This window comes from Periplaneta americana, chromosome 3 (genome assembly GCF_040183065.1).
Source record: "Periplaneta americana isolate PAMFEO1 chromosome 3, P.americana_PAMFEO1_priV1, whole genome shotgun sequence".
Taxonomy (NCBI): Eukaryota; Metazoa; Arthropoda; class Insecta; order Blattodea; family Blattidae; genus Periplaneta; species Periplaneta americana.
Genome location: NC_091119.1, coordinates 149,736,048 through 149,763,731, shown reverse-complemented (window position 1 = coordinate 149,763,731; position 27,684 = coordinate 149,736,048). Strand labels below are relative to the sequence as shown.

The 27,684-nt window shown below is 37.2% G+C and overlaps 1 protein-coding gene across 5 annotated transcripts in view; it reads left to right on the top strand.

The window, feature by feature from the left end:
- Positions 1-27,684, top strand: part of Nt5b (5' nucleotidase B) — a 186,625-nt gene that overhangs the window by 5,376 nt on the left and 153,565 nt on the right. The window contains exon 1 of one of the 5 annotated variants that reach the window (XM_069821767.1): positions 9,460-9,839. The exons of the other annotated variants lie outside the window; for them this stretch is intronic. Within the exon in view, the coding sequence (XP_069677868.1) occupies positions 9,472-9,839 (368 nt within the window). The 5' untranslated portion in view covers positions 9,460-9,471. Of the gene's footprint in view, positions 1-9,459; positions 9,840-27,684 lie in introns of those variants that run through there. 5 annotated transcript variants of the gene reach the window in all.

Here is a 27,684-nt window from a genome sequence, read left to right as displayed (position 1 = left end):
ACAGCGACGTCACTGAGAACGTAGAACATTTATTTATATTTGTAACGTTTTCATGAAGAATTCACATCGATTTGAATACGTTTACTGTATTGAAACTTTCATGAAAACGGAGATTCAAATTATGGGTCTCAAGGTCGATACACAGAAAGTGGGATCGGATCGTATTCAATATGTATTACCACAGTCTAGTATATACAGTCACGAAGCTCATTACGTAATAAATATGCATCCGTATGCTAACCACTAGGATCACTAATATCGCCTCATTACAGACAATGCGAAATAGTACCGGCACAGTCTGTTCCTAGCACCCTTACAACTGAAGCTTCGTAACTATATATACTAGACTGTGGTATTACTACGTTTTCATGGAGTATTCAAATCGATTTGAATACGTTTACCATACTGAATACTGTTTCTCCCGATTCCTGTTTTCATGCAATTTTCCATATGTATTGAAAACGATTTGAATAGGAAACTGAAGTTTCGAAAGTAGTTATGTTGGTTTACATGTCATCGACATGTTAGCGTGTTGGTCACTTTGTAGACCTTAGATATAAACAATGTTGAGTTTTCTTAATGAGACGCATGAAAACTTAATATTCTGGCTGTTATTGCTGTATAGAAATATGGCTTTTCGCTTTCAGAAAAATAACAAAATATTATGTGTTACAATACGCCTTTTCAACATACATCATTGCGCTCGCTGCTGTGAAACAGGCATATCAAACAAATGACAATCGTTCACGCGCTTAGCGTACCGGTATTGAGATCGTTTTGAATACGATATGCGTTTTCATCCGAATACGATCCGATTCCACTTTTTAGGTGTATCGGCTCAGTTCGTTTTGAATACCCGCCTTCTATACGGCAAACGTATTCAAATCGATTTGAATACTCCATGAAAACGTAGTATATGATAATGCGTATCGTATTCAAAACGATCTTAATATGCTAAGAACGTGAACGATCGTCCTTTGTTTGATGTGTCAGCTGTTTTACCAACAGCGAGCGCAATTATGTATGTTAAAAAGGCGTATTGTAACACATGATATTTTCTATTTTCCTGAAAGCCATTATTAGCATTCTTCATTAACAGCCAGAATATTGAGTTTTCATGCGCCTCATTAAGAAAACTCAATTTTGTTTATATACATACAGCCATAGCCAAGACCTACAGAGTGACCAATATGTTAACATGTCGATGACATGTTAACCAACATCATTATTTACTTTCGAAACTGCAGCTTCCTTATTCGAATAGTTTTCAATACGTATCGAAAATTGCATGAAAACAAGGATCAGGGGATCGTATTCAGTATGGTAAATGTATGAGGGGCAGTCAAATGAAAACGGGTCAGATGCCAAAAAGTGTAATAGAACATTTCGCTAAACTGGAGAATTTGCTACGGTAGCTTTGAACCGTGCCGTTAACGGTTACGACCAAATTTAACTAAATGCATAATGTCGCCAACATAAGGACATGACGTTGGTCTGTGGCGTCGTTAGAAGGAGAATTTTTTTTCTCCCTACCTCCTTCGCTTTGAACATTACTGTGAGATAGCACCACTGTTAGCGACAAGATGTATTTGTGTAAATATTGCTAGTAGATTACGTGGCTTAGATGAGGGACTCGCGATAGGAACAATTTTGCTGTGGCGCATGCGCGGACCTCTCATGTGGTAGCAACGTGATTCTTACTTGAATTTATTTTCGTATGTACATTCCAGATCAAATAAATAAGATCCCTTCTTTCTTTCTCCGGTTACACATCTTGCATATTATACGAAGTCCAAGTCCACGCATGTGTAGACAGCCAAAATGATCCTGTCGGTCATGGCTCTTATGATAGCTTTTGTTTCGTATATTGGTAAACAATAATGTGATGAAAGGTGTGAATAATTTCAGGGCCGCTAAAAGTTTTCTTTGTAAAAGACGAGGTATTTTCTCTAGACCACAAATAAAACGGCAACGCATCATGATTACGTACTTAACGCTTTGGTGAACATTAATCAAAAATTTACTTTCCTTCATTTGAACGATATTCCCTGAAGCACACCTTTCCTCCCCCCCCCCCCTTTATTTTGTTGAGGTAACCTACTTTAAGATCTTACTACATTTGCATTTTCATTTGGTGCATTCAAAACACCGCCGTTGTACTGCATAAACCTTGCACTTGACTAATGGGGTGAATTATTTAAGAATATAGTCACGAATTTTTACTACCACCATTTCGATTGTCTTTTGTTTGACAAGGCTCGGCACGGCCCGGTGACTAATGGCAAGCGAGCAACGTCGACTACTGACGTTGGTCTACCGTGCGTATTATCCAGTTCCGAACATATATTACCTCAGAAGTAATCTCCAATGCCTTTCTACAACTGTTTATACATTTATCCCACTGCGAGACAAGACGATCAATTCCATTCTTGAAAAAGCTTGTGGACTGTCTATCGAACTAGTTCTTTACCCAATCACACACGTCTTCGTCCGATGCAAAACGAAGTCCACGAATGTCTTTTTCCATCTCTCCAAAAATATGAAAATCGCATGAGGAGAGATCTAGGCTGAAGGGGGTGTTGAAGCGTTTCCTAATCAAATCTCTGAATCGTATTCGTATTCCTCACGGAGTTGGCAGTAAGAGGATGGGCATTATCATGGTGGATACGCCGTTCGATAGCATTCCAGGGCGTTTTGACTTAATGGCGCGTTTCGGTTTCTGTAAAGTTTCGTCATAACGCTGTGCATTAATTGTGGTCCCATGCTCGAGAAACCCAACAAGCAGAGGACTCCTAGAATCGAAGAAGAATGTCAACATGACTTTACCGGAACTTGTATGTATTGCTGTGGATTTTTTTTTCCACGTGTTTCCATTGTTGGCTCTGCCGTTTGCTCTCCGGTTCAGAATGGTGACAACATGATTCATCTCCAGTGGGGACAGAAATGCATATTTTTTCTCGTGGTATCGTTGCAAGTGACCCATTGAAGCAGCCATTGTTTGTTTTTTGTTTCTACGTCAACTGATGTGTAACCCATTGCGCACAAAATTTTCGGTAATGCAAGTGGTTCGTCGCAATGACGTGTACGGAACCGTGACTTATTCCCACCAAACGACGAAGTTTTTCCACAGTGATACATAGATTTCTCCGTACAAGACCATTAACCTCAGCAATAACAGCAGGAGTGATGGCACGATGAGCCTGTCCTGGGCGAGCATCGTCTTGCAGTGACACGCTTCCCTCTCGGAATCTCTTGTGTCATCCTAGTACACGGGAACATGACTGCTGTGTTCGCCATAAACAGCAGACATGCGATGATGGATTTCACGTCCTCCTACTCCTTCAGCAGTCAAAAATTGCAATACACCACGTGTTCTTATTTATCTGCCTTCATGCTGGATGAACACACGTATTTCTAACCTCACTTCCAGCACAGTAAACGAACGACTAGTGCAGGGCTGGGCATCGGGAGCGGAACCAATTCTCTAAACGGGGATGCTTAATATTCATCCGGAACTGAATCAACGCTGCGCGGTGTTCGGCGGGGAAGAAAGGGGTCGAAGAGAAATCATATGGCTCCCCGTGAGAGAGTAGAATCCGCTCTTGCTGTCCAGCCCTGGACTAGTGTGTAAGCAGAGGTTGTAACTGTGCTTTCGCAAGTCGGGGAGATGTCAGTTCAGCAATCAAATTCCAGTGGTACCAACTTGCCCGCCGTAAGATATACACATGGTGACCCGTTTTCATTTGACTGGCCCTCATATTTGTATACTCCATGAAAACGTACTTTTTCCGTGCATGTTTGCATATTTCGGTCTTTATTGGGAGTAAATTCATGCATAATGTTTTGAAGATTTTAGATTTAATATCACATAATATGTAGACTTTTAAATCGCATATTATGTCCTTTTTTTCTGGCTTTAGTGCACGTATTAACTTGCATAGGCCTAATAATGCCTAGTTGCTTCGTAGAATTTGGTATTTCCACGTTATTTGTCTATTGAGAAAAAAAATGAATTTTTTTTTGAAGAGGAATTCCCTGGGTGTCTAGAGTCTGGAAATTTGTATAAATGTGTGATTGTGAGTGTGCAGGGTTAATATTAATTAACCAATCAATATAAAAATACATCAGGACTGTCGCTGGGCAGTAACCTGAACACACGTTTCAGCGTCACATTGTTGACAAGTAACTCCATCTGTTAGCACAACCATAAAGCATCTAATAGATGCTATAGAGTTACCAACAGCGAAAAAAAAAATAAAATAAAATAAAAGAAAGCTACTATGGTTCCATGGCATCCGACCTGACAATACTTCGCACAGTCCTCCCTTTGTTACACTGGAATTTCCAACCCCTTACAAGCCAGAGGTCAAAATATTGAAATAAAGAAAGTCAGAAGCATCGTGCTTTTAAACTACAAAAAGAGATCTTGTATATAATGGACTGAGGGAAAGAAATTTCTAAAGACGGACGATGATGTAGTTCATTGTGATTGTTGCAATTAAGACATTTTGAGGCGCGCGATAGCAGCATAACGCTGCAAAGTCCGTAGGACGTGGGTTCGATTCTCGATGGGATCATGGAAATGCGGAAATGCAAAAGATTTACAATTCGGCCTCACTTTATCCCAAATTTTGTTACTTAAATATGTATTTATTACTTTTTGTGGTTTAGAAGGATCATTTTCTGTGTTCAAGAACGTGCTGTCAGATAAATACATGTGCTTAAGTGAAGAAAATTTTGAGAAATTAGTTGTATGTTGTTTCAAAATAAACTAAAAATGTAACATAACGTAGAACTTTATTTTGATAGTGCATATTATTACTGTTTTCCAAAAAAAACTGGACCGACCCTTGTAGCTGATTTCAGAGTCTTGTTCACAGTGACAGCACGATAGACCGGTAACTAAGACTTTCATGGTTCGAATCCTGCCTGAGAAGGAAACTTTTTTTGTTCCTTATTCAAATTTATTCACAATACTTTTCGATTGCAGCGATGTTTTACTACTTAATTAACTTATTATTCCCAGAACATGAATTTAACCAGCTTATTTTCTAATGGCTTTCGAAATGGGCTACGTCAGCAGTCGAAACTACAACAATTTCAATAGATTACTCGCTATCTTGTGAATGCGGGCGTGACATGCGCAGTGGCTCATTTCGGGGACTTTGATTATTCCGTCGGTCCGGTTTTTTTGCCACTACTGTACATGTTTTAAGAATTGATATTGCATGGAAATCCGGGCTCTAGCGATGAACTTGCCAAATTTTAAAACCAGTTTATTTCTACTAAAGAAGGGACAACAACTCTGCTATTTCATGCAGTGGCAGCCACATTTAGAATTTTTTTCCGTCTGAAAGACCATCACCCTTGGTTTGGTACAGAAGCAAGTACGGTAGCCACTAGACCATCGAAGACGACTTATAAGAAAAATTTGATGGTGTTTGGGTAAAGAGAGATGTCATAAAATGAGTTTTGAGATAAATGAAAATTAAACTTCTAACCTTCATTGCAAATAATTCTCTATTTAAATAAAACACATCAAATGCTAGTATTATTTTGTTTTTTTTTTTACCCAGCCACTTGTAGAATTTAACTTGGGTATTCACCAAGGGAACAAAATTCCATTTGCACAAAATATAGCTTAAACAATCCCCTTTACACCATCGAATTAGGGGTTTATTTACGAATATGCTGAGAATTAGAAATCAAGTTTTCAATAATCCAGACCAGTTTGCATTTCAAAGAGACGAGTTAATTATGTACAGTAGAATCCCTCTTATCCGGCACCAAAGGGACCAGGCTAGTTCCGGATACGAGATTTGCCGATATATACAAAAAAAAAAGTTCGTATTTCATGGTACCAACTGCAGCCATGTGACGCTTATTTTTCTATCACTTGCTCATAACTGAATAAACATAAAAACTGTGTGGATTTTCCTTATTAGAACACATCACACAACACAAGTAATACACTAATTTTAGGTTCGAATATTCACTGAAATTAAAGTTCGTGTGAGCTTCCTAATGTGGCCACACTGACGGCCCGAACATAACTAAATAAACATAAAAACTGTGTGGATTTTCTTTATTAAAACACAACACAAATAATACGCTAATTTTAGATTTGAATATTCACTGAAAACGAAAGTTCATGTGAACTTCCTAATGTGGCAACACTGACGGCCCGAAAATAATTAATTAAATATAAAAACTGTGCGGATTTTCTTTATTTAAAACACAACACAAATAATACATTAATTTTAGGTTCGAATATTCACTGAAAATGCAAGTTCGTGCGAACTTCCTAATATGGCAAAACTGACGGCCCAGACTGTGGCAATGTGGAAGATTTAAACTTTTTTTTTTTGGCTCAGTCAAAAGTGCCGTTGTTTTGGTATTGCTGGTTATCTTGATGCCGGTTACGAGGGATTTTACTGTAGTAGCATTTTTCTTTGCATCCCTATATTCACTGCATTAAATATACGTTAATGAGCTTCGCAGTCGCATTAAAACCCCAATTTTCATTGTCTGCGAATCACTGGAAAATTTTGTGTTGTTTTCTACTTTCATCTCTTCGAAAATGAACGCTTAGCATGAAGTCATTCAACCTGATCATTGTGTACAAAGCAGTGTGGCTATTGCAAAAGAGTAATGTGACATATGAACTCATTATCATTGCTTGCATATGAAAAAAACAATAATGGGAAATATAAATGTTATGTATTTATTGCACTGTTCATAATCGCGCAAACAAATATTTCATCTCTTTGCCACTGTTAACGAAAGTGATGCAATATGAAATTTATTGTACATTGTAACGTAAAATATGGAACAAACCTTGCAGCATTGATTTCAAGATGTGACGACAGCTTTCAAAAATGTAGACGTACGTATCAACTACCGTTATTTTTGTACAACAAGAAATATAAATTTGTTTTTCTCTCATAATAAGGCTCTGATATTTTAATTATTTGAGCTACAAACATTTCACATTGCAAATATAACGATTGGTAGGTCTATCTAAGGTACAGAGTGAGTACAAAGTCCCGTTATCCTCTATAAATACCTAAAATATACACACTATTTATGTAATTTCAGTTATAATGCAGACATACATCCACTTTACATTAACTGTGTGTCCCAAGTGTCAGTATGTCTCCCATCATTCTCCTCATTCAAAATAATATGTCGCCAGGTTCGGTGTGACATTCGCCTCAGCATTGCTGGTGTAATCTGTTGGAAAATACGTCGCATAACGTCCTTCAAATCATCATTGTTGTACCGTTCCTGTGAACCAATGCTCGTGATGAAACCCCATAGCACATTGTCACAAGTTGTGAGGTCAGGATTACGAGGTGGTCAGTCGAGAGGAGCTGATAAGATGGGTGATCCACTACCAATCCAGCGTCGTCGAAACCTGTGACAATGCGCTGTGAAGTTTCATCATGAGCATTGTTGCACAGAAACTATACGACACCATTGATGATTTGAAGGACGCTGTGCGACGTACTTTCCAGCAGGTTACACCAACAATGCTGAAGCGAATATCACACCGAACCTGGCGATGCATTATTTTGAGTGAGGAGAATGATGGGGGACATACTGACTCTTTGGACACTTAGGACACACAGTTAGTGTAAAGTGGATGTATGTCTGTATTATGGCCGGAATTACATAAATAGCGTGTGTATTTGAGGTATTTATATAGTGTAACAGAACTTCGGTAAGTGTAACAATTTTCGTAGGAGTAATTTTTAAAAATCAACATTCCAATTTAACTCACTATAGTACACGATATAACTCTTCACAGATACACATCATGCATAACGTGGCCCGTCGAAGTGGTGTGCAATTTGAAAATCGATCACAGTCCTGCCATCTATCCGCAGTATACGAAACCCGAATCACGCAAAGTGAAGTGGGTAGATACGCGCGCACCCACACACGCACGCACGCACACACACCAATTTAGAATTATGTAAATATTTATCTTCCATATGCAAACAAAAATAAATTAATAGGCTTTTCACGAACTTAAGGAAATACATGTGAAATTTTTACGTAAGTACTTGTGAAATTTTAGGTATTAATTTCGTACTGTAGAATGTGCAATAGGGTGAGAGCGCAGAGACGAATAATACACATTACACTACTCGTTCATATGTACTGCACTGCAGAATGTTTTAGCTACCGAACTAAATGTGCAGTTACAGTAGTTCAAATGGGACGTGAAGGATCAGAAACAACTGAGGGAAAAGAATTTTATTATAATTCGTTTTCTTAATTGGCGTAGAAGTTTAATGCAATATCCGAAATTGTTTAAAAATGAAAGTTACAAAGAAATGACATCACATTTCGCTTTGGAGCTACAGAATTTATTATCTGAAAATTCTCCAAGTCTAAACAGTGAGAAAATAATTTCTATTGTCCGAAGACATACTTGCATCATTCATGAGGCAACTAGACCAGATAATGAGATAGGATGGCCAATTCCTTTCCCCCTCGCACAATCAGATTTCAGATGAATACAAAGAATTGTTGGTCCTCTGACACTGATAATAGATGTAGTATGCTACGTATCAGCCAGCTTAGTCAGAACTGATTATTATTATTATTATTATTATTATTATTATTATTATTATTATTGTTATTCCATGTATTGTGGGTCCCTATCACCACGGCATGGCGCGTCCTCAGGTTGCGGATATGGAGGGTAGCTGCGAATATATTGAATAAGCAGTCGTGGACAGCCGATAAGGGGTGGTCCTTCAGCTTGGGGGTTGGGCGAAGGGCTAACAACCCATCACCGTAAAAACAGCTTGTTACGAATCCATACAATAAGCCTAGAATCTTGGTTGGGAGATCGGAGGGAAAAAGACCTTTGGGGAAGCTGAGACGTAGATGGGAGGATAATATTAAAATGGATTTGAGGGAGGTGGGATATGATGATAGAGAATGGATTAATCTTGCACAGGATAGAGACCGATGGCGGGCTTATGTGAGGGCGGCAATGAACCTGCGGGTTCCTTAAAAGCCATTTGTAAGTAAGTATTATTATTATTATTATTATTATTATTATTATTATTATTATTATTATTATTATTGGGTTACTAAACGATTATGATTTCATTAAGACATTTCTTTTCAAAAATACAGGTAGAGCGTAGTCTTATTTCCAGCCTGTTGACCGCCCTTTACACGTACTTACTCTTCCCTTGATTCAGTGGAACGTTTTAAGAGCTTAACGTTCCAAAAGTCGGGCTCCGTTCTTTGGGAATCGAAGTTGTCGTAGGCTAAATAACTAATAAATCGAACCCATAATTTTATATGTAACTCAAAAATAATAAAAAAAAATTTGCCATATAAAAACAAGTGGATTGTGTCGCTCTTTGGCCTCAAAAGTCCGTATCTCCCACGTGATATTGTGTAAACTGACGTCGTGACGGCGACCCGTATGTGGTGCTATGACCTATGATGAAATCGGAGCGTTACGACACAAAATCATCGCTGCTGTGGATGCAGTCGGCAGTCGTCGTGTGTTCAGCGAGAATGCCGGAATTCAGAGCCTCTGACGCCGAAGCAAAGGGCGTGAAGAAACGAGGGCTCGTGCCGCTCGTGGTTGCCGGTGGTGTCGGCCTGGGCCGCACGACCCCCAGCCCCAGAAGTCCGAGGAGGTTGCGATTTACTCCCGAATCGCCCATCTCCTTCGGACTCGGCTTGACGTTTCCTGTCGTGCCCCTAACACGTAACGATCGATCGGAAAACGATCTGGACAGTTTTGCTGAAGGAGTGACTTCGGTGGAACATGGCTGGATTGATGGTCGAGAACTATCACACAGGTATGCGAAATTAGAGATATGAAAGTAGTGGAAGCTGTTATGTAAAATTGCATACCAACGTAAAACCTACAATGCTCGCACGCGATTGACTATAATCCTAACAGCCTCTGTAGATGGACTAGGCCTATATGATTGTGGACAAAATAAAGTGGACAAACTGACCTGGAATGTCTCTGTAGAATGGTCATATCGACCATAAACGTGTACGTTGATGAGTGTCATATTATGTTAAATAATTTAGAAGGCCTGTACTTATATCAATGTTCGAATCTCTGATGAACGCTTTTATGAAGGTAGAATTTCGGGTGTACTTTTATCGAGCTGAAAATACTTCTAAAAATACCTTATTATTCTTTCATTGTACGGACCATTATTCTAATTATGGTGGAAAGTAAGAAAAGTACTGGAAAGTAGAAGATACATGAAAGTTGTTACAGCGTCCACTTGTACAACCCTGCTAGGCCTGAAATGGCCGCTCGTTTCTGAAGTACGGCTCCTCCCGCTCCTTCCCTCCCTCCACATGAACTCGTCCACGTTTTCAAGTTTTATTCAAAGATTTATTGTACTTTTGGCTTTTCTATAGCACGCGACACTGAAACTTCCAACTTGAATTTTGTAAGTCCTACAGTGTGGCAGGTTAGGTTAGTTTAGGCTTTTGGTATGCCTTGCATATAGGCTACTAAGTGAAGTGAAATATACGTTTCGCGTTCATTTTGAAGTGTTCTACGTCTTTATTTCGCGTGTTAAATCATTTTTAGGCTACCTACACCGATCAATTCTTTCTCATTTTTACATATTTTATGTTTTCAAGTCAATTGACGTCCTGTATGAATTCTTCACATTCCAAACTACATTCCATCTGAAAATTAGAATATTTTTCCCGCCTTTTTTGTCGAAAAACCTTCAGTGTTCCGTGCTATAAAGAATCCGTACTTTTTTTTATTCAGGGGAAATTATTCGTTTGTAATGCGATAAAGGGCGAAAGATCGCCTTGAATATACTGTATTTGTTGAAAATGAATAATATTTTTTTTCTCACACATAGCGCAAATTTCGTAAGTATTTATAGTAAAATGGTAGATAATTTTGATGCTAGGATGGTGTACGTGGAGTGTCTACAAAATATGACTTCAAAATTCTTTACTGAAGAAGAATGTTGGATATTATTTACTGGATAATTACTAACCTACATCACAGAATCGTCTGTCAGAACCAGTATTCAAATTCTGAACAAATTTAAACAAAAACTATAATATATTAGCTGTAGAAATTGATCTCTGAATTAGTTCACAGCACATCCTATCGCCTTTATAAGATTTTAAGGAACAGATTCATTTTACGTTGTTTATTCTGACATTAGGTTACTTCATGCAAGTTCTTCGTTTTAATGCTTTTCTGTATGAATTCTTGTATTTAAATTATAAGTTTTTGACCTATTTTTCATTATCGAAACAATAATTCAATTCTTCAGCAAGGTAATTCTTAATTATTTAGTTTCTGAAATGTCTTAACATCGAAGAAAAGATATGTTTACGAAAATAGGTTAAAGGTTGATAATATTGTGATACTAATAATATTATGATAGTACTTTTGGGAATTTTTTACAATTTTACTGAGCGAGAGAAGGACCGGTTTTGTGCAGAAACTTGTCCATGAAAATTCCCTTAATACGTTGATGCAAAAAACCGATCTTCCTCTCGCTCAGTAAAATTGTAAAAAATTCTCAAAAAGAACTATCATAATATTATTAGTATCACAATATTACCAACCTTTATCCTATAAAAAAAGTTTGATATATTGGTAATCACACATTCAATTTTAAACCCTCTGTTGAGAATTTATAAAACTTATGCAAGACCATTTTTAGTATTTGGAAGTGAAGCTTTGACTATAAAGAAATCGGAGCAGCATTGGCTCACAGCAGAGATGTGATGTATGAGAAAAACAGCAGGGTATTCACTTTTATATTGCAAAAAGAACTTGGACATCTTGGAAAAATTACATATCCAGCCAATTTTTGGAATATGTATATTCAGAACTACTGACTGACTTTAATGAAGCACTTGGACAGGATAGAAAGGACAGATAATGACAGGTTGTATCCAAACAGCTTCTATAGTGCTTTTGCTTACATAATGTTGGTCGATCGGACGGCGTGCGACCTGCACGAAGGCCCTGCAGCACGTGACAAACCGCCTTCCGCACGCTTGGCAGTCCAGTGTTCAGCGTCTCTGTAGGAATGACTTGTTGACATTAGATTGCGAGTTATTCTTCTAATTGGGTGAAATGTTTAGATTTAGGAGTGGTTTTTTGTTGCTGTTGCTATGTGGAACGATAATATTTTCTTGCAAATCGTCTTGTTTCCGCAATCACTCTTTTTCAGATAGTCTCTACCGTGAAAATCCTTTGCTCTAATGTAAATTTCTGTGGTGGCATCTGAGCAAGCTAATATAAACACTTCACTAACACAATCAGAAGAATAACACAAATCTAATGTCAGCACAACCACTCCTACAGAGAGAATTTGACTGCTGAGCGTGCGGGAGACAGTTTGCCGCGTGTTGCATGACCCTTGTGCCGGTCGCGCGCCACCTGGTCGAAGTACATTATGTAAGCGAACGCTGTGAATTATACACAATCAATCTAAAAGGAAGAGAAATTTGGGACGATCGAACTATGACCGATTGAGACAGTGCCAGGCCACGAGGCCTAAAATGAGAAAGGATGATGACTGATGAGTTTATGTTTTCCAACTAATTTTATTAGTGCCTTTTCTTCGGGTTTTAAATTATATCGCGTTTTTACTTGACATTTTATATCATGTTTAATAATTTTGTTCCCATCAAAAAAATTAAATTATGGTTTATTTAACGACGCTCGTAACTGCAGAGGTTATATCAGCGTCGCCGGTGTGCCGGAATTTTGTCCCACAAGAGTTCTTTTACATGCCAGTAAATCTACTGACATGAGCCTTTCGCATTTAAACACATTTTAATGCCATCGACCTGGGCCGGGATCGATCCCGCAATTTCGAGCATATAAGGTCAGCGCTATACCAACTACGCTACCGAGGCCGACCCCACCAAAAATAAATTATTCAATTTCAACTGCGCAATCAGACATTTTTGTAACATAAGTACATGAAAATCTCCTTTTCTAAGAAGCTTGTATGACTTTTTAAAATATTTTATTGGAGCTGACTTATCAGTTATTTCTTAAGCTATGTTAAGTTGTTTCAACAAAAGTATGACCTCTATTTATAATGTTATATCTATGAGCGTTATTTAAAACCTGTTACAAAACTTTGACTGATTTAGAAATTCTTGCTTGCTTCCATCTCCACGGAGAATGCGTAGTCTATTCTTAGTGCCAGATTTTATCTTTAACCAGCAACGTCCTCTGCATTTTTTGCCACTCTGCCAAATAAAGTTTTGACTCTTCCACTTTTCGCTGAAAAATTATAGTGTGTTTCTTCAACATCCATATAAAAGTGCATGTGTTGTAGGTGTAGGTGTCGTTTACTGTGTCTATACCTGCCATGTTTCCATAAATACCAAACTGTATTTTCAAGTTTACAACATGCAACGGTAACTGCGAGGAAATTTTATTATGCTGGCTGCTACAGCGGAACTTTGCTTTGTAGCCGTATTTCGGAGAATTAAGATCATTATTAGCTTACGTTGGAGGAAGGCGCGTCATTTTCGCTGTGTTCTATTTCTAGTAAAAGTAACAATCTGAGTTAAATGACATTATGGCACGAAGACAGAGAGAGAAGTCATCTTATTTCGATTATGCGTGCAACGCCGAGTAGAATCAACGATGATCTCGAAATGCAGCAGTATTAAAATATCTAATTTCATATTTTAAAATATGATTCATAGTCCACCGTTTGTATTATCTGTGCTTTTGGAACTGGCGGCTCAAGGTCAAGCAATGGACTGAATTTGTCACGTGTGCTTACCCCAATCCTGGACCATTCCCTCAACTAAAGTCAGCTGGGACAGCCGGAATTACCGGTGCTTCAGTTCACAATTTTCAGTTCAGTGACTCGTGCGTGGTTTGTACGTGACCTTGATCCGCCAGTTCGAAATGCACAGATAATAGTATAGTCCCGTCGCTCTTATTTCCGGCAGCCAATCACGTTGCAGGTCGGCTACATTTAAACGTGTGCGTCTTGTTATTCGCTGCTGATGACGTAATGCACTTCCCAAGGCTTGATAAATGCTTAATATAATCTCACGCCATTTTTATTCTTTCTTTGGCGTTCGCAGAAAGCACACGAGGACATTATTTGCCGCTCAATTATTTGCTCAATTACAGTGCGTTTGATTTATTATCATAGGAGCTACGACATGATAATGTTTAACGGTGCGGCAAATAGATTCATCGTCTGGTAGCTCGGCAACGAAAGAACAAAAATGGCTACAATAGAGCCTTCACTTTCTAAGGCGTAAGCAAAGAGGAGGAGTCACGCCAGAAATAACAGCGATTATAGTGTTCAGCATGCCTTACTGTTAAACTCGGAAGCGCGGAATCGAAATGTATTTAGGACAATTCATCAGGTTTGAGGGTTTTCCGAGGTTTTTTCTCAATCATTGTTCGAGCAAATACTAGGTAACTTTTAGTGTTTGGTCATTGAGCCCATTTCGCCGGCATCATCACCACCACCAGGTATGAAAAGTAACGAAAAACTGCCATGTCTATCATCTATTTCCCTGATACAGATTGGTAATTGCCGGAACACCAATACGATCGTTGCGGTCAGGCGCAGATTGGTAGTTGAGAGATCGCCAACGATCGTTGTGGTCAGGCACTTAAAACAAGAAGAAATATGTACGATCATATGTATTTTCATTTCTTTCCTGAGAGACAGACATAGCGGTACTACAAATTTTGTAAGTATTTCCCAGGGCTGCTTAAGTTTTTGAGTGCCCGTGCCTGCATATATACCGTAAGTGAATGGATTGGATGGTTGGATGGAAGCGTGGACGCATGGTTGACTATGCGGCCCGTGTTGAAGCAGAAATCGTAGACCCATATTACTATCACTTGGGTGGGTGTGTCCTTTATCCTGCGATTGCCCTTTGCTATCTACGCTGTAGTCTGACTTCTGCGTGGTGCTGACCCACGCTCAGGAAGGCCTGCATTTTGTATGCTTAATGTTGTTTAGTCAACTGTCCGAAGACAGGTTTGAACCAGAGAGCTGCAAAATAGCGCTTACAACCGGTTTAGATTCGACCAGTCGGAGCTACAACCGGCTAGGTTGAACATCAGACCGAATATTCGATTGTCGGGCGATTACGGCTGATGTATTGCAGACTAGACAGAACACCAGGCGCACTTAATCATACATGAAATTTGACATTTTTCGAGTGCACAACCAGAGTGACAATTGAAGGAAATTTACTTTGTTTTATTTAAAAAAAGTGTTTGCAAGTACCGGTACTCCTACAGTTGATTCGACACTATAACACATCATATATTTTCTTTATTATTTTGAACTTGCAGTAACTTCATAAATATCGTTTATATTTTTAACTTTTAGAGTTTTACTATTAAAAGTTGCTTATAGATATGTTAAACAATGGTATTGTTTTACACACAAGACGTGCATAAGCCATGTATATTTTTCTTACCAATAAACCTATATAGCTGGTGTTTACTATACCAGTGTTAAACAGTATACGTCATAACTTCGTCATCATTTTATTAGTACGTCACATATCGACTGAATCTCGTTCGATTTGTATAACCCGATAATCGATGTTACATAAGTGTCTACTGTTTATGTAAGATCACGGATGGTTTTAGAGCACAAATCTCACACAGAAAGAAATGGGAAGGAGGAAGAAAGTACGATCTTCAAATTGGGACAATACGGAAAACTCAAGTACCATATACAGTACTTTAATACGTCATTGTGTATATTAATAAACGTGTTTCATATTAGGTAGGCATTATATTAATAAGCCATGAGAATACTCAGCTAATATTTTACAATACCATAAATGTATAGGCCTATTTTAATCATAAGTAGGACGAGATATATGCGGTACTTATTCTTATTCTTAAGGACAAAAAGGAGATATTGTAAATTATTGTTCAGTCAACTGTCCGAAGACAGGTCTGAATCTCACAAGTGATACCAAGAAGGCACCACTTATAAGGCAACTAAGTCAGGAAATAATGGTGTAGGATGGCCAGTTCCTTTTCCCCTCCATTGCATACATCGCCGACTAGCTACATATTACACTAGTAGATTTTTTAGTATGTTATTTTACGACGCTTTATCAACATCTTTGGTTATTTAGTGTCTGAATGAGGTGAAGATGATAATGCCGGTGAAATGAGTCCGGGGTCAAGCACCGAAAGTTACCCAGTATTTGCTCATATTGGGTTGTGGGAAAACCCCGGAAAAAACCTGAACCAGGTAACTTGTCCCGACCGGGAATCGAACCCGGGCCACCTGGTACACTACTCGAACTTCAGATATAAATGTCTAAATAATGGTTACTGAAAAGGATAAGTTTTCTCTCATTGATTTATTGCAAATAGAAAGTTTGCTCTCCTTTATACTGAAGAAAACACCATTTAACCACTTATAATATTCAACTCCCAAATTTACTGTTATAAGCACTTAGATTTCCACTCGCGCCATAGCACTGCTTTCTTATATTAATGAAAACTTTATACTATTTTTTGACTTCTTTGGTGTAGCTTTGCAGAGAATTATAAAAAATGTTGATTCAAATTATCTGTGATATTATGTTTAATTGTTCAATTTAGAGACAAGTGCATTTAGTAACGAAAGTCAAGCGTGATTTAAACCATTCTCTACCCCAACAGAACAGGGAAGGATATATTTTAAAAAGGGCATGGCCCATTCATTTTCCCAAATTCGGACACAGAATATATAATATAGTAACTGTATTCATAGATCTAGGTCTACTTAAAATTAAGTTAATACTTCATTTCTTCCCCATGCGCTAAGACTTCGACGTGATATTAAAATTTGCAATTCAGAACTTATAGATCCACCTGCTTCAAATCTTATTTTACAGTGCAACAGTTCTTATATGTTGCTTGGTGAATCTACATTTAAATTTAAATGGATAAAAACAAGTTTTGTACGGCTTTATTTTCCTATTGCCACAATTATTTATACAATCATTGTCTTGAATGTCCTTTGTACTTATTAAACAATCGTTTAAATCTCCCATTTCGGTTGTAGAACTTCCTTTACAGGAGTTATTTAGCTCAGGTTTCGAAAAAAGTTAGGAAACAAACGATCAGCTGTCTACGGAGTTGGCCATCTTGTCCTTCTGTGCAAGGCTTATACTAGAATGATAGATTGTGTAACGATTATCACGTGTAATTGTACAACTCTTATATATAGAATAGCTTATACACTCTTTATTAGTTTCGTTTTACGTTCCAACGATGTATAAGTCCTGTATAACCTTTATACTGTACATAGTTTATTAGTAAAATGAAAATGTATGTTGTTATTCATATGTAATGCTTTTTAACTACTCTAAGTACATATGCATTATTATTTCATTAAGAAGTCAATTCTAAGAAGATAGAATGTCAGTTTTAAGAAAGAATATAAATCCAGATGGATGTAGTTTTACGCTGTAAGTTATTGATCTTGAAGATAGGTAATTGTAATATCTGGATGGCTCAGTGACGTGATCTATCTTTTATATCCAAAAGCCGCAGCCGTCCTCCCACAAAGAGAGCGAAACAAATCGAGCCCGGTAGACCGAATAATAAGGCAGTCCGCGTAGTGGAAGAGCTTTGCATACTGCCTACACCGCTAGGCGCTCAGTATCGTTGTAAATTAAAATAATTATTGAGAACCGGTTTTGCAGGACTCTAGTTTGAACCTCATAAGTAACACCAATAAGGCATCACTCATTAGGCAACTAGGCCAGGAGATAATGAGGTAAGGTGGCCAGTTCCTTTCCTCTTCCAATGCATACATCGCCGATTAGCTACATATTCCGCTAATCAGACTTCAGATGCATGCAAACAATTGTTCTTCCTCTGACACATATCGTCAAGTGAGATGTACTGCTTGATAATAGATATAAATATCAGCCAGAACCTCAAACAGAGGTATGTTTAATGTTAGGTTACTAGAATTTCTTCGGGAATATGTAAGGTCCACACAAGAACCATAGAGTCATTAAAGAAATAGCATAAAACTTAGTACTTTATGCTTATTACAAATGAATTCTCAAATCCTCGAAATGTTCACATTGTAGACTGTGATTTATTCGAGAATCGATAAGCAATGTGCCTTTAAGTGTATCAGTCTATTTTTAAACGCAGAAGATTTTATTGCTCATAAAATTCCGATATTGTTATTTCTAGTGCCACGTGATATCTGAATGCTGAAGTCGCAACTTCTTTATGGACTGTTAATTTTTTATAATATTATGTTTAAACAGTCGCCATTCCAGTAGGCCTACTTCCTTTCAAGAGACCTTCAACTACTTTACCAATTTATTAAATAAGTAACATAATTAAAGTGGTATTGTGAACATTTTCACGGCGCTGCAAAATCATATAACGAGCAACTTGCCGAAAAAATATGATTAAAATTATTGTAAATATTTATTCTCTATCAACATTGTTGTTGACATAAAACTCAGAAGGTTAGAGTGGCTGGGACACGTGGCCAGGATGGAGAACAATCGCACACCCAAAGCTCTACTAGATGCATTGCCAGTAGGAAGAAGGAAAGACGGACGACCTAAATTGAGATGGCTGGATGACGTTCAGGCTGACCTAACAGAAGTTGGAATTAGAAGATGGAGAACACGAGCATTAGACAGGCGTGATTGGTCGGATGTTCTGAGGAAGGCTAAAGCTAAACTATAAGGGCCGTAATGCTAATGATGATGATGATGATTTATTCTCATAATAAAAAGGGCCGTGATGCTAATTTTTGTTTGGAGAAACTCTGGAAAACATATCTAGAAAGTCTGTTAATTTTTTGCGATGGTGATTTGTAATATTTTGAAATTAGAAATTTAGTATTTTGAATTACTAACTTTACATTGTTCAACATTGATCAGTTTCAGATTTATTTATAGAAGCCTAGGTTTCGTGTTGCGGAATGCGCGCTGGTTCGAGTCCTCATGGGGAAGAATAATTCTCATAAAATTTCTGCCAGTATAAGGGATCAGTGCCCACCCAGCATCGTGATGAATTTGGAGAGCTACGACAGATAGCGAAATCCGGTACGGAAACCAGTTATAACGGCTCCCTCCTGGTTTTTTCGCCACTGATTGCACTGAGAACAGTGATCTTTACATGCTACCTGGAAACATAGTTGCGTTTACCCGAGGGTAATGCAATGCAGTAATGTTCTGCTGTACAGTATTTACTGTAATTGTAAAACGTGATTACTAAGTGATTTGTTCCAAAGAAAATAATTTGTTTTGACTACATTTTGTCATTTCAAAATAATACTGTTTTCCGCGTTTGGTAAATGACTTTCGAGTCACAAGTTAGAATACTATTGATATATAGGATATTTAAGGATTCCCATTTATTTCTTCGCCATCGCTTCCTTTCTGTTATCTCGCTTCTGGATAATCTCAACCTACTGTAGATGTCTTGTTCTCTTATGTTTAAGACTCTGCAACTTCGGTGAAATAATGTTTCGCTTCTCAACCTTCCTTTGTGAGCTTTAGCATAATCTGTGACGGATGCACTAAATTGCATAATTTATATCTAGGCCAATATAGGTTTGTTATAGAATATTTCTGAGTACTGGAACATTTAGTAAAACTATCTTGGACCGAATCCATTTTCAGTATGAATTCTGAAATAAAAGTGAGTTGACTTTGCCTGATGTTTTGAGAGATCCTGGTTTTTCTTAATGACTTTTGAGCGACTTCGCCAATTTTCTTTAAACTGGGCATGAAGGTCATGACGTCGTAAATCAGACCATGGGTGTGTTGTTTTTTCTTATTTGTTCGTTTTTTAGTACGAGCACTCTTACTTAACATGGCTGACACGTGGAGTTCTGAGCAGTTGCCAAAGTATTAACGATTGAGCATTGCATTTATCACACTTATGTAATGAGAGTTTGGGATTTACTTCCGTTTTCTTATGTAAAAGTCGACCCCTTCTGTATAAAAATAAATCAGTAGTTTCGTTTCTGGTATAGTTAGTGCTGACGCTAGATATAATTTGTGTTAATAATTTATGTTAAATAATATTGCTAAGGATTCCCTCTTTAGCGATCCTTTCAAAAGAACTGGTTGTGTATTCCACTATCAGTATTTGATAAAAATAAATGTGTACACATTTTATCTGCATTTTAGTGAAATTAAAATGTGGTAAATACTGTAACTTTATATCTTCATGCCTACCTAATAAGAAAATATTTGTTTTCGTATAACCACAACAAATTGTGTTCTGTGACTTGTGAAGACTTCAGGTTACTTCTTTTTTTAATTTTTCATTTTTATTTTTTGTTTTTGTTTTTAGAATATTGAGGATCGTTTTTCCAAAACTCACTTTCTGCAGAAATGAGCAAAATGGAATGTTGTGTGTATATACTTAAGAAAACAATACATATTTTGCTTTTGATGTGTATATCTACCAAATACTATCTAAAAATGAAGTGTTTAACATAAAATTTGCAAATTATTTTTTCCATACAATTTTCCAATCAGTTATTTGCTTCTCCTGAAAAATTATAATTTAGCATAAAAGGTGTTTTGGAAATCGGCCCTCAATTAGTAGATATATCTCCGTCATGAAGAGCCAGAATTTTGTTAATTTTTTATAGAAGTAATGTAGTTTTAATAACTACTGTCACTACGATTAAACGGTCTATCGGATTTCGAACACATCCAACTTATGTTTTATGAAATTATGATACATAAAATTGGTACCGACAGAAAGAAAAAAAACTAAGTTTCAGTACCTTATCTGAGAGATATACAATATGAGCCCCTCTGGTAACTCGGCACACATTAAACCTGTAGTCAAATTCATCCTAGGCACGTTGTAACATAGCACGATCGATTGATGCGATGGCTCGTGTGATGCGCGCTATAAGCTATGAGAAAATGCATGGATTCATCTTTTCCACTGAGCAATCAATGGAATTCAGTACCTTTAGTTACTACAGTAATGGCTCCTGGCGCAGCTGGAACAGGACATTCTTGGTTTTATCCTCCAACAGGACGGCCCACCTTCACATTTTCACAACGAAGTCAGAAGTGAGCTCAGTAATTAGAAACCATACAATTTCGCATTAATTAAAAAAATTGTGATAAAATATTTCGCTTTTTATCGCTAATTAGTTGTACGATTATAATAAAAATTTCATATAAATTGGAAAGCGATTTTTACGTGACAAAATAACGCTATATTACGTATTAGACGTCAAAACAATGGTGAAAAAAAATTTCATTGATGCTTGTCTTTTAGGAGCTACACTTCTTTCTTTATGTCGCACATACTCGTCATTTTTGAAACAATGTTTAGAGTTTAAATACTATGCCTCGTTTCTCCCATTCTGCCCGCACATTACAAAATTTACACATTAAAATACTAGTCTCGGATACATAAAGGCCCTCACTGGCAAATTATTTAGCTCTGGAATGAAGTGTAATTGTCGACATTCGACCCATATTTGCAACTGAATATTGAAAAAAGTTCCTAAAATAACATCTTATTATAACACCATCAAATAAAAGCGATCTTTCAGATGGACAACACCTTTTTTCCCTCTGCCAAGTGTGAATGACCGGGTTTGGAATTAGGGGTTTATAATCTCCTTTGAAATTTAATGTGTTTTTTTTTTTTTAATTCTAGCGTTCAGCATGTAAGAAGAGTGGATGTTTTGTTCACAAGTTAAAGATGTTTAAACGACGGATAAAAAAAGTAATGAAATGCAAATTTTTAATAAATTTCGCTTTTTTCGCGGAAATCATTTAATTAATTAATTAATTTAACTAGTGGGTACAAATTAAAATTATAAAACAAAAATGTTCCTAGCCAAAACACATCTATCGCGAAAATTCGCGAGAAAAATGTAATTTTCGCTATTACAGAGATATTTGTAGTGAAAAACAAGTTTCTTTTCAATCAACGATTTGTCTTTTTATCGCTAATGCGAAAATCTGTGGTCTCTATAATAACCGACTACCAGCTGAATCGGCCGTGCTGGTCGTAATGATCATGAACATCTTTGTTGGCCTCCATGTTTCCGAAACTGACTACCCCTGATTTTTCCATGTGAGGGTATGTTAAAAATAGAAACAGACCATGCTTGATTTACATAATGTGATTTTTGCTGTTTTCCTCACAATTCAAGTAAATAATGGGACAATAGACCAGTACAATTTTCATCCAATTTGTTTGTGTTTTTTTTTCTAAATTACGATAGCACACGGCCGACAGCTGCAATTGGATGTATCGTTAAATAAAAAATGAAGGAATTACCACAGACGTAAAATGTTTGAATAAGATATTTACTGAAAACTTTCTGCTTTAAAGTGTGAAACAATTTTGTATCGCTTTCGTTAAAGTATTAGTTGTGTGGTGCTTGACTGCAGTGATTCTCTGTAATTCCGTGCCTGGAATAGATTTCGTGATTTTGAATACTTTATCTTATTAGTACCAATCTTACTTCGCGGTCATACAGTTGAGCTGAGGAAATTACTGTTCCTCGCGTGCATTTTCACAATAAGCCGGCATGACATTATGCGCCGGTACGAAAATAGCCAGCTTACACCTTACTACGAAATGCCTGATTGATCCTAAGCATGCGTCTGGAAATGTTATTTCTGAGTGTGTTGAATCAAAGTAAATAAATCATTCTCGAGTGCTCTGGTTTGGGAAATATCCATAATATTAAGCAGGTCATGGACCTTCCAAATATAAAGTCAATTACTCATTTAAGGCTGTTAGAGAACCGGAGGTTCATTGCCGCCCTCACATAAGCCCGCCGACATACAATACATACATACATACATACATACATACACACACACACACATACATACATACATACATACATACATACATACATACATACATACATACATACATACATACATACATACATACATACATACATACGCCTAAGTGTTCTGCCCTTGGGCAGGTCTTTCACTGCGAACCCTGCATTTTCCAATCTTACCTATTTCCTGCCTTCCTCTTAGTCCCCGCATAAGATCCATATAGGCCTATCTTAATGTCGTCTATCATCCATATCTTCTTCTGTCCAGAACTCTTCTCCCGTTCACCATTCCTTTCAGTGCATCCTTCAGTAGGCAGTTTCTTCTCAGTCAGTGACCCAACCAATTCCTTTTTATCTTTCTGATTAGTTTCAGTATCATTCTTTCTTTACCCACTCTTTCCAACAAAATTTCATTTCTTACTCTGTCTGTCCACTTCATATGCTTCATTCTTCTCCATACCCACATTTAAAATGATTCTATTCGTTTCTCGTAATGTTCATGTTTCTGCTCCATACAATGCCACACTTCACACAAAGCACATCACTACTTTCTTCCTTAATTATTTTTTCGAGGTCCGCAAAAAACGTTCCCTTTTCTATTAAAAGCTTCCTTTGCCATTGCTATCCTCCTTTCGACTTCCTGGCTGCAGCTCATGTTACTGTATATAGCACATCCCAAGCATTTGAAGCTGTTCACTTGCTCTACTGCCTCATTTAGAATTCGCAAGTTTATCTTTTGTATTTTTCTTCTTATGACCATGATCTTCATCTTGTTTGTATTTATCTTCATTCCATACTGCTCACAGTTGTCATTTAACTCCAGTAGCATATCCCTTAGTAACATCTCCTCTTCTGCTAACAACGCCATATCATCAGCAAATGTTATGCACTTTATTCTTCTTCCTCCTACTTTTACTCCTCCAATGTTCTGAAAACAGTTCTTCACCAAATCCTCCAAGTAGATGTTGAACAGGGTAGATGATAAATGGCATCCTTGTCGTACTCCTCTCTCAATTTCACTTCCTTCAGACATTTCTTCTCCTATCCTGACTTTAACTCGTTTCATATATAGGTTACTGACAGCCTCCTATCTTTCCAATCCACACTTATTTTCTTAAGAATGTCCATCAGTTTGTTCCAATCCACTCTGTCAAACGTCTTTTCTAGATCCACAAATACTATATACACTTCTTTATTCTTCTCTAGGTATTTTTCGCCGATTGTTCGTAGTGGTCCAATTGTATCCCTTGTGCCTTTTCCATTTCTGAAGCCAAACTGCTCTTTTTCCAATTGTTCTTCCATCCTAGAATATAAACATCGATTCAATATTCGCAGGAGAATCTATATCGGTCCTTATCGTGAGCAAGATTAATCCAGTCTTTACCATCATATCCCACCTCCCTCAAATCCGTTTTAATATTATCCTCCCCAAAGATCTTTTTCCCACCGGCCTCCCAACCAACACTCTATATGCATTTCTGGATTCGCTCATACTGCTACATGCCATACCCTACGTCTGGATTTAATATTCCTAATTATGTCAGATGAAGAATACAATACGTGCAGTTCTGCGTTATGTAACTTCCTCCATTCTCCTGTAACTTCATCACTCTTAGCCCCAAATATTTTTAAACACCTTATTTTTCAACACCCTTAACCTCTGTTCCTCTCTCAAAGTGAGAGTTCAAGTTCCACATCCATACAGAACAGCCGGTAATATAACTGTCTTATAAATTCTGTCTTTCAGCTTTTTGAGAACAGACTGGATGACAAAAGCTTCTCAACCGAATAATAACAGGCACTTTCCATATTTATTCTGAGTTTGTTCCTCCCGAGTGTCATTTATATTTGTTACTATTGCTCCTAGATATTTGAATTTTTCCACCTCTTCAAAGGATAAATTTCCAATTTTTATATTTACATTTCGTACTATATTCTGGCCACATATAACCATATACTTTGTCTTTTCGGGATTTACTTCCAAACCTATCTCTTTACTTGCTTCAAGTAAAATTCCCGTGTTTCCCCTAATAGGTTGTGGATTTTCTCCTAACATATTGACGTCATCCGCATAGACAGGCAGCTGATGTAACCCGTTCAATTCCAAACCCTCTCTGTTATCCTGGACTTTCCTAACATATTCTAGAGCAAAGTTAAAAAGTAAGGGTGATAGTGCTTGCTTTAGCCGGCAATTCCTTGAAAGTTACTACAGTTAGTCTTTTCCTCCTTCCTAAAGATAGGTACAATTATGAACTCCTTTCATTGTTCTGCTCCAAATGCCTTATGTGTATCTGCAAGTTCAATATTTGTATACCGATGCATTTTAATACCATGATAGTAATATACGTTACAAGAGCGGTATGATGACGTTTTCATGTTCGAGGAAAAGATTGAAAAAGCGAAACGTAGTTGAGCTTTTTTAATTTCCGAGAACATGAAAACAAACATACCGCTCGTGTATCGTACATTATTTTGTGCGGAGTTCGTTTATTACATACCTGAAAGACGAATTTCTAATTAGTTGCAATGAAATCTCCATCTTGGTTTCTGTTTAATGACGGCAACTTTAGAAAACAAAAATATCTATACTCCAGCAGGCCGTGATATACGTCTGTCTTTTTTTCCCCCCAGTCTATAGATGCGAACTTAAAACAAACGGTAAGGTTATGTAATGATTTATTTTTTCATTTTAATATTTTAACAATATTATTTATATAACATATTGCAGTAATAACATCGGCATCTGGAGTCTTGTTGATTTTTTCACGGCTTCCTTAATGTTACTTGTATCAGGAATGCAATAGCTTTCGTGGAGTAGTAGACTTTACTTAATTTTTTCAAATATTTAAAAACAATAATTAACAGTGCAATTTAGGTGAAATTGCAGTGGTAAGTTTCCAATTTATAATTATTACTATGTTAAACGTCTCTAAAAATAATATGTTAAAAGCCTAAAGCAGTAAAATGAATGTCGCGCTTAAGCGGTAAGAAGAGGGAAATTGTTATGTGTGTTACGTTGGGAATACTGAATGTGGTATTTCACACTTACCGCGTATTGGTTCTGTGCGGAAAACAAGCAAATACGCACGATCTCGCACAAAATTAAATAAACAGATACAGACGATATTTTGTGACATAGAACAAGAAACTAACTTCAATTATTATATCCATGGTAACAAGAACGGCTGAATCATAAATACAACCATAATGGGAGTGATGAGCTCTGTGTTTTATAGGAAGCATTTCCGGATACTACTTTATTGAGAAAAATGTTTATTTTCATGTTCTCTATCGCATCAGAAAATTAGGAGTAGTTATTCTGGTACACTCTCTATATGTATAAATCATAAAAATGGCCAAATGGATAGAGCGAGTTTTGTGAGCACACTCTTCAATTTTAGGATAAACATACTTGTTTGTTAAGTGGATTGTGCTGCACCACAGTCTGTTTTTTTTATCGATTGTGGTGTAAAATCAAATGAACGAAATTGTAAGCAGTTGAAAGTTAACATAGATTGAAAGAGAAATTTGGAGGAAGTTTTGTTTGGAGATTATTAAGATAATGGATTTGAGGTAAGTTAGTAGTGGTGATGAATAACACGTAGAAGAACATTACCGGTAAAGGTAATAAATAAAGACATTTTCCGTATTCCAAAAGAGATTGGTATTCTGATGGTTCAATTCTTTTTTCAGATAATGAAGATAATGTGCGAATACACTTTTTTACTTCATGTTTTGTCAGAGATGTCCATTGCGCATATAGTATTTACATTAATATTTCGAAATTAATTTTTCGCAGAATCGCTATACTTTCTCTTCATAGTTTGTATAATAACAATAACGAAGTGAAAATCGTGATACAGTTTAAATAAAGTGGGTTTGAGAACCACCGTTGTGACTGGATAGTGTGTTCCCTTTCCAATCAAGTGATCCGTGGTTTGATTCCTGGCGTGGGCAGTGGAAGAGATTTGTGTTTCGTCCATGGGACTGGGTGTTTGTCCCTTGTAATGTGTTGTCTCAACGGTAGTCCTATCCGTGCTGACCACATCGCCAGAGAGGTCCATATTATGTGCCTGTCGAGTGTTGAACCACAGTCTAGTATATAGTCACGAAGCTCAATACATAGTAAATATGCATCCATAAATAGTTGCTAACCACTAGGATCGCTACTATCGTCTCATTACAGACAATGCGAAATAGTACCTGCACAGTGTATTGTTCCTAGTACCCTCACAATTCAAGCTTCGTGACTGTATATACTAGACTATGGTTGAACCACAGTCACGTATATTATAATATACCCTCCCCTACACCCCATTCGATTTTAAATCGGTAGGAAAGGGGAAGGTTAAACACAAGAAGAAAGAAAAAAAAAGACAGTTTGAAAAACATAAAAGTAGAATCAAAACTTTCTCATATTTTAAGTAATTTAATTGTTAATGTACCGTAGTAGTTTACCCTTAAGCTGCAATATAGCAGCTTCTATTCATGCATTGAGAATGGTTAAATCGTCTGAAGTGCTGAAATTAGAGCGATGGTAGAGTTTTTATTGCAGACTGAAACAAGATTACGTAGGCCTATATCTACCTATTGGGTGTGTTAGGAAGTGTACGATGTTGAAAGCTCTAATTTCACTAATGGACAACGTTTTCTCTGTACTACGATTCGTCTCCTAGCTTTTATGATATTGGGGTCTTACGGGCTTTGCTAATCGATAGAGGAAGGTGGCAAACTTTGAGTGGAAGCTACTATACAGGCAGGTAGAAGTAGGCTATAATATGAGACTGCTACACGATGGCTTTCATTGCTCTAAACACACTCATATCGTCAGCGAGAAAATCGTGGTGAG